At 37.5% G+C, this 8,641-nt stretch overlaps 1 protein-coding gene across 1 annotated transcript in view; it reads right to left on the bottom strand.

Annotated features, from left to right (window-relative positions):
- Positions 1–308: 308 nt before the first annotated feature.
- The window catches only part of LINGO2 (leucine rich repeat and Ig domain containing 2), a 196,497-nt gene continuing 188,164 nt past the window's right edge, over positions 309–8,641 (bottom strand). Inside the window, exon 2 of the mRNA XM_067744563.1 lies at positions 309–3,682. Within this exon, the coding sequence (XP_067600664.1) occupies positions 1,827–3,647 (1,821 nt within the window). The 5' untranslated portion in view covers positions 3,648–3,682 and the 3' untranslated portion in view covers positions 309–1,826. The remainder of the gene's footprint in view (positions 3,683–8,641) is intronic.

The following is an 8,641-nucleotide window of genomic DNA, read 5'->3' on the forward strand; positions in this document are numbered from 1 at the left end:
TGGATGTGGAATTGTGGATACACAGGGCTAAGTTATATGAAGATTTTCAACTGTGCAGAGCATCATCATCCCTAACTCCCACGTTCAAGGGTCAACTGTATATGCTTTGAAAACCATTGACTCAACCTTTAGCCAAATGGAATTATGTCTCATTTGAACCAGGTCACTGGTGGTAATGGCATGACGCCATTGTTTTTAAACTATAATATTTTAACTTTGGGTACCAATCAGTAACACAAACTGAATTGGATAAACAGCCTTCATTCAGAGGGGTGAAAGTGTCAGCACGATTTAACCTACTTATAGGGGTAAATCTTAGTTGTTCCTCAGTGGAGAGAAAAAAAAAAATCAGTAAGTCCTGCTTAATCTACCTTGTTTTTCGCCACTTCTTTAAAAACAAGACAGATTCTTCTTGTCTACACCAGACAATTTTCAAAATAAAAATCAGTATCTATTTGGAGAGGAAGCAGGGAGAAACCCTGAAGTTGTCCATTTAAGATAACACTGTGGGGCTTCCCTGGTGGCGCAGTGGTTGAGAGTCCGCCTGCCGATGCAGGGGACACGGGTTCGTGCCCCGGTCCGGGAAAAAAAAAAAGATAATACTGTGTTTAAAGTATTTGAATAGACAACAGCAGAGTTGCAGTAGCTAGATGATTCCTTAGACTGGAAGCAATCTAGCCTTCAGACAGCTATCATATTTTAAACAGATCCTTAGTTGCATGGATCGTGTAATGCATGGATCACCCTGGTTTGTGCTGGAATCTGAGAAGAACTCCTCCTTATCCAGAGAGCTTTGAAACATCTGAACAGTTGATCTTAGCTACGAGCTGAATAGTGCCCTATGAGTATATATAACAAGCACATCCTCTTCCCTTTTCTATTAACCCATTAGTAGCAATCGATGAAAGTAAAATCAAGTTGTGGTTAAATGAATAATTTTCATTATTAACACCTACCTTGCATTTTACAGGTATAAACAGTGGCACACCACCTTCTGGAGAAACCAAGGACTTTGTAACAGTAAACTGGTCCAGTGTGATATCACAAGTATAAAAAATATTCCATTCTGTATCAAAACTAGGCACATGCCTTTATTTATAGTAACAGAAGTTAACAGAATTGAGCATTTTTGCCTTGGGTCCTATTTCTTGGCATCCTACGTCAGACAAATACATCTTTCAACATATATCCGCCCATAACTCCAGGGATCTAGTCTCAGGGTTATCTCTATGTAAAGGAAGGTGAAATCACACTTGGATCGATAGTGGTGAGTAACTAAAAGCACAACCTCTCATTCATATTGCTTTAAAACATATACAGCATATATGTTTCAAAAAAAGAGTAAAGAATATATTGATTTCTTTGTGGTGTTGAACCAACAATACGGTATGATGCAAGGCTTTAACAAATGAGAATCAGAGATACAAATTTTTCTGTAGAGTATGTTTTGGACAAATGTGTCTTTTTAATATGTAAATCCTACATTGTAGGTTGTTCCTTTTTATTTATTCTTTTGTTTTTGCAGTGGTAGAAAATGTTGAATAACTGTCCATGAGCATAAGCCAAAGGTCAGGTTCATTACTGAGATCCCCAGAATGCCAATATTTGCAATGCAAACAATTAGTATCCCACTGTGTGAAGGGCTCTGACACATGCCTGCCTTGAGGCGGCGAGTCTCCGTCAGAAGTCCTCCTGCTTCCACGGACCCTGCTTTGACACAGGGGCAGCGGCACTAAGCTGCCTTTTAACCTAGTGCTTTACTGTGCCAGGCTGTCTTAACTGGTTACCAACAATGACACGGAAACCATAGCTGGAGTGGTCGACCCTCAGATCATTTTCATGTTGAACCTCCTGGGTCCAGCCACCTCCCCTTCCACAACAGCACCATTGTTTTTTCGGGGTACATACTCAAGGTCAATGCTGTTTTTGTGTTTGCCTTTCCCACGGCTCCACACAAAAAGGAGGAGAAAACAAAATAAAACCACTCCCAGGAATGTGAAACAGCCCATGGCTGTAGACACCAGTATTGTTTTAAGGTCCAGGGAAAAAGTATTGGCATTGGTGCCATTGGAAACGGTGTCATTGGAGTCGGTCATGTACATAGGGGTCCTGTTTGCATAAAGGAAGCGGTCTGAAGTGAATCCTTTCACAGTTAAGGAGGCTGTGTAGGTGTCATTCCCAGCGGCGTTGCTAGCGATGCAAACATACATCCCGCTGTCTTGATCCTGGGCAAAACGGATTTCCAAGGTGCCATCGCCCAACACAGTGGCTCTTCCATTGGACTTGGCGGTGATGAAACGCCTTCGAGGTGTCACCCAGGAAATCACAGGCTGTGGGTCTCCATCAGCATTGCATTCTAGCTGGACCGTCTGCCCCTCATCCACTAGCAGATGCTGCAACTTCTTTTCACGGATTTTGGGTTTTTTGCAGGTAAAGTAAAAAGAAAGGGCAGTGCTATGGAAATCCTTGAATGACCTCTCACGAATGGTGTCTGGGCCAGCACACATGGGCTGCTGGCCACCGAACTGCAGGGTGGGGTGACGCTGCAGGATCCAGAGAAGGCGGCAGTCACAGGCCAGTGGGTTGTTATTAATGCTCAGGACCTCCAAAGCCCTAGGGGAGGAGAAGACATTCTCTTCCAAAGTTTCCAGTAGGTTCTGAGACACATTGAGCACACGAAGGAAGCGGAGCCCTTGGAAGGAGTGAGGCTCAATGGTGCGGAGCTGGGCCCCCACTATATGAAGCTCCTGAAGGCGGATCAGGTCCGAGAACATGCCTGCTTCGATAGTGCTGATGGGATTGTAGGAGAGGTTAAGGTGGGTCAGATAGACCAGGTGTTTAAAGGCAAGGAAGGGTACCACGGACAGGTTGGTGTTCGTGATTGAGAGGGATGTGAGGTTGAGACCATAGAGGCTATTGGCAGGCATCATATCCAGTAAGGGCCAATAGTCAATCTCTAGATGTTTCAGGTGGAACAGTCTTTTAAAGGCATACACGGGCATGTTGTTGATATTGAGATGCTTCAGATGCAGGCTGATGAGGCTGCGGAGATGGGAGAGGGCTTCTGTTGGTACCGCTGTTAGGTTGCATTTCTCCAGGGTGAGCTGCTCCAAGCTAAGCAGCCCACTGAAGGCCCTATGTGATATATAAACCAAATCATTATCCCCCACTTCCAGAGACTTCAGGTTATGCAAATCCTGGAACATGTAGTCCAGTAAAATGACAATCTTATTTTCACTAATGTCAAGCTTGGTGAGGTTGGCGAGGCCCGTGAAGACCCCCAGAGGGACCAACTTCAGGCGATTGCCCTTCAGGCGGAGGGAACGCAGGTTGAAGAGGTTGTTAAATGCTCCTGGCTCCACATTGGCGATGATGTTGTCACTCAAGTCTATCTCCTCCAGCAGAGGGTATGAGATGAATTCTTCAGGGTTGACACTTTTCAGCCTGTTCTTGCTGAGGTCCAAGATTTTGGTCTCAATGGGAATGCCCTCTGGGATGGCGATCAGTCTCCTTCGGTGGCAGCTAACAGATTTGTTCTGGGCTGAGCACTCGCAGCGAGCAGGGCAGCCAATGGTGGATCCCATGAAGATTAAGACCACAGCCAGACCCAGGAATGGCTGCCAACATGATAAGGCCGTGTGAAGCATGACTCCCCCTCTTATCTTACACCTTGGTCACGGGCCTGCAGGAGAAGGGGCCAAAGAAAGGAGGAAGAGAAATTGAGTTAGGACATAGCTAGGTAAAGAGACACAAATGAGACAGTGAGAACAATGAAGAAGACCCTGGATTTGGAATGCTACAGATCTGAGCTTTAAACCTGAGAGCTGCCATTGTTAGCTACACGATCTCAGGTAAGTTACTGCGGCTCCCTGTACTTCAGTTTTCTTGGCTGTAAAATGGAAATGAGGGGGATGATAATAGTAGCTTCCTAGAGTTATGACAATTTCAGTATTGGACAACTGCAAAGAGACTATGACAGTGTCTGGCACAGACTGTGGAGCAAAACAATACATTTCACAAAAGGTTCTGTTTTGAACTCAAAGGACCGAAGCAGAGGTCAATGGCTAAGAGGACACCTGTTCAGTTTGAATCAGTGTCTGCATCTCTGATGTTTGGGAATGTCATCCTCTGTTCAGAATGAAGCTAACAGAAGCTTCCTTCAACATCAGGCCCTTGGGTTCCAAGTACAAAACAAAGTTACATTCAGAGAAAGAGGATGAGACTTTTTACCTTCATATATAAGTTTTCTATTAAAAAGTTCCTTTCAATTAGAAGGTGTACCTCTTTCATAATTCAGTAAATTTTGATTTATGAAGGGTTTTTCTATTTTGAGGTAAACAAAAAGATCCTCAAAATCTCCCTGTACTCTTCGTGTTTATCATAGAGATGAGGCAGAATCCAGGCATCATAGCCGCTCTGATGATGAAAATGCTTTCTTTAAGATTTTGGGTTAAATATGTAAGAGTGAGAAGAGTCATCATTTTAAGGAAAAAAATGTTTTTGAATAATAAATGGACTATCATTTCTTCATATTTAAATTCAAACCCAGTAAACATGTTAACCTGAAGTTAAATAGGTATCAAATGAGATTGGAAATGAGTATGTTTTAAATGTATATAGTTAAGCAGACACTGAACTTACGGCTCAACTGAATAGCGAGGGGTGTGTTATGGAGCAGTGCTTCTCAACCTGAGATCCCTGGGGGTGCACTTCATCCAAAAACACCATATTTTACTCAAAGGTAAGTTGTTTAAGACAATATTTTTAGATAAAAAAGTATTTGATGAAATTTCAGCATTTGCTGCTGAGCTGTAAGAGTATAATTCTCCAGTCAATGTTTACATATATGTCTCTGTCTGTATGTATAGCTATGTCTACATCTAAACAAATCTATCCATAAAAAATAACAACTAGGGCTTCCCTGGTGGCGCAGTGGTTGAGAGTCCGCCTGCCGACGCAGGGGACACGGGTTCGTGCCCCGGTCCGGGAAGATCCCACATGCCGCGGAGCAGCTGGGCCCGTGAGCCGTGGCCACTGAGCCTGTGCGTCCGGAGCCTGTGCTCCGCAACGGGAGAGGCCACAACAGTTAGAGGCCCGCGTACCGTAAAAAAAAAAGAAAAAACAACTAGGAACAAACTTAATACTGAATCACTAGAAAAATGGCCTTAAAATGCAGAAAAAAAGTGAAGATGCAAAAAGCGCTACCAAATCAATTATAGAGAACACAGATTTAGTTTTGCCACATCTTTTCCAATAATTCTATCTTTGTAGATCAAACTAAAATCTGTCTTGAAAACCAAAAGAAATCAACTGAAAAATTATTAGAACAAAGAGAATAAGTAAATTAACATACTACAAAATGAAAATAATTTTCATATATATAAATCATTTAGAAAATATTACTGTGTAAAATGATTCCAGTCACAGCATCTCTGAAAAAAATTAAATTCCTTAGAATAAACTAAACAAGAAATACACAAAGTATTACAACCATTCAGCCCTACTAAGGAAACAAAATAAAACTTACTAAAAAGAGGGATATAGTATATATATTTCAATAGAAAGATTCCATATTATAAAGACATTAATTCTTAGTAAATATATACATTTCAAAGAGATATTTTTGACTTGAAAAATTCTAAAGTTCATTTGGAAGAATATAAATATGAGAAATATGAGAAATATTAAAAAATAGTAATGAAAACAGACTTACCCTACAAAATATTTAAACATAAATTACAAAAATTAATAAAAAATAGTATCATGCTGACACAAAAATACAGAGTTAATGAAACAGAAAGAGTAAGGAATTATATCTAAATACATTTGAGAAGTCAGTATATGTGAATGGTGGCATTTTAATCCAGTGAGAAAAATATAAGTGGCTAGATATTTAGTGGGAAAATTTGCACATCGACTTCACTGGTTCCGATAAGATAAATTCTAGAAGAAAGTTTAAAATGTAAGAACAAATAATGAATCAGAAGAAAATTCATTAATATTACAATAATAGAACTGAAAAGCCTATTTCTGTGATGAAACCTAGCAACCATGAAAGAGAAGAATCTATTCAATTGTGTGTAGTTAAAAAATTATAACACACAAATAAACAACAGACACAAACACAAAGGCCATTGCTAAAATGGAGAATATCTTTTAGGCTTATAATAGATGAGGGATTAAACATAGTACTAAACAAACGGTTCTTGTTAATCAATAAGGACAAGAGGTGAATGTCAATAGAAAACTAGGCAATGAATGTAATAAAAACTAAAAGCAGCTAATAAATATGTGAAAAGCTGGCTAACTTCATTAGTAAGCAAAGAAATACAAATTAAACAACAGGGATATATCATTTTGCTTATCAGATTGACAAAGTTCAATAATTATATTTGCCCAGAATTAACAAGAGTAGAAGGAACTGATATAAGAAATATAAACTGGTATAATCTTCAGGAGGTTCAGGTACAACAATGAGGCGGTTAATGGATAAATTAAATTTTAAAAAAACTAAGTTCAATATGTTCATCCCTTTGAAACATTTTTTTCCTTGTAAATTTTATTTTTTTAAACCACTTTATTGAGGTATGACTGACATACAGAAAACTGTACATATTTAATGTATAGAATTTGAGTTTGGAGATAAGTATATATCCATGAAACCATCACCACAATCTATGCCATAAACATATGTACCACCTCCATAAAAAGAGGGTAGATCTTATGAAGCTTTTCTTTTTTCCTAGCAACGTATCATAGGGAAATAATTTAACATAGGTGTACATAGATGTTTGGTACAGGCTTGTACAGAATATAGGAAAACTGGAAATATGTAATAGTAGGAGTTTAGTTATACATTAAGATACAACCATACTATAAAATATCACGTAGCCAATAACACATAAGACTAAGGTCTATACTTATTAACATGGAAAAATGAAATAGATATATACTCCTATTTGTGTGAATATATATTAATGTTTATATATATGTAGGCAAGGACAAAATTGGGATGACATAATGACAGTGTTGACCATTATTATGAGATTGTGGGATTAAATGTGATTTCCATTTTCTTATAACTTTACATGCATTCTCTTTCTTTCCACAATATACCTGTATTACTTTTATAAACAGAAAAGCAAAACTACTTTGATTTTTGTAATTGCTTTGACATGTAAAATGTCATGGATGTATTTTACAATAAGGGATCAAATTTGCATTGATATTTTTAAAGGTTATTTAAATTTTCATATAAATCTTAGCGTCACTTGCCAATTTCTAAGAGTCTGCTGGGACATTGATAAGAGTTGTGTTGAATCTATAGGTTTTTGTGGAGAATTGATATTGTAACAATATTTAGTTTTCTAGCCCATGAATGTGGTACTCTCCATTTATTCAGGTCTTCTTTAATTTCCTTCAGCAAGTGTTTCTTCCTTTCTAACTTTTATGCCTTTATTTTTGTGCCTTTTTGTGTTTGCTACTATCTCTATGATAATGTTGAACAGAAGTACTGAAAGCTATCTTCCTTACTTTGCTCCTAATCTTAAGAGAAACCATTCCTTTTTTTTTTTTTCACCATTAGGTTTGATGTTAGCTGTAGGTTTTTTCTTTTTTTATATAGATGTCCTTTATTAGATTGAGCAAGCTCTCTTCTCTTCCTAGTTAACTAAGAATTTTTATCATAAATGAGTTATTGAATTTTGAAAAATGCTTTTCTGCATCTATTCGGGTGGTCTTGTTATTATTCTTTTAGTATGGTAAATAATATTGATTTTTTTGAATGTTACACCAACTTTCAACTTTTGGGATAAACCCCATTTATATAAAGTGTGTATGTATATATATATATATATATATACACACACACATTTTATTGGGTTTGTTTTGCTAGTATTTGGTAAATTTTCTGTTTCATGAGAATTTTTTCTCTGGTTTTTAGATCTCTTGTGATGTATTTGTGTAGCGTTACTATGGGTAATAGAGATCTCATAAAATCAGCTGGAAAATATTTCCTTGGCTTCTATTTTTTAAAGGGTTGGTGTAGGATTGTTATTTCTTTCTAAAATATTTGATAGAAATTACCAGTGAAACCAACAGAGCCTCGAGTTTTCTCTGTGGGAATGTTTTGACAGGTAAGTCAATTTCCTCTGCGTACATTGAAATATTTAGATAATCTATTTTGTGTGTGTCAGTTTCGGTAATTTGTTTAAGGAATTTGTCTATTTCATCTAAGCTATCAGATTTGCCTGAAGCCATAAAGTTCCCTTATTATTCTTTTAATGTCTGTAAGCTCTCTAGGTCATCTCTTTCATTCCTGATATTGCTAAGTTGTGAATTTCTTTTTTCTCCATAAGTTTAGCTAGAATTTTGTCAATTTTATTGAAATTTTCAAATACAAACTTTTACTTATATTTTCTCATTAATTTCTGTTTTATGCTTATTATTTCTGTCCCTCTATTTACTTTGGGTTCAGTTTGCTTTCTCTTTTTTTTTTTTAAACTTCCTAGGGTAGAACCTTAGATCACTAATTTTGGACCTTTTTTCTTTAAGCTTTTAAAAGTATAAATATCCCTTCAGGATATTTATACAGGACTGCCATAGCTGCACTTCACAAATTTTAATATTATTTTAAAAGATT

This window comes from Pseudorca crassidens, chromosome 7 (assembly GCF_039906515.1).
Source record: "Pseudorca crassidens isolate mPseCra1 chromosome 7, mPseCra1.hap1, whole genome shotgun sequence".
NCBI classification, from domain to species: Eukaryota; Metazoa; Chordata; class Mammalia; order Artiodactyla; family Delphinidae; genus Pseudorca; species Pseudorca crassidens.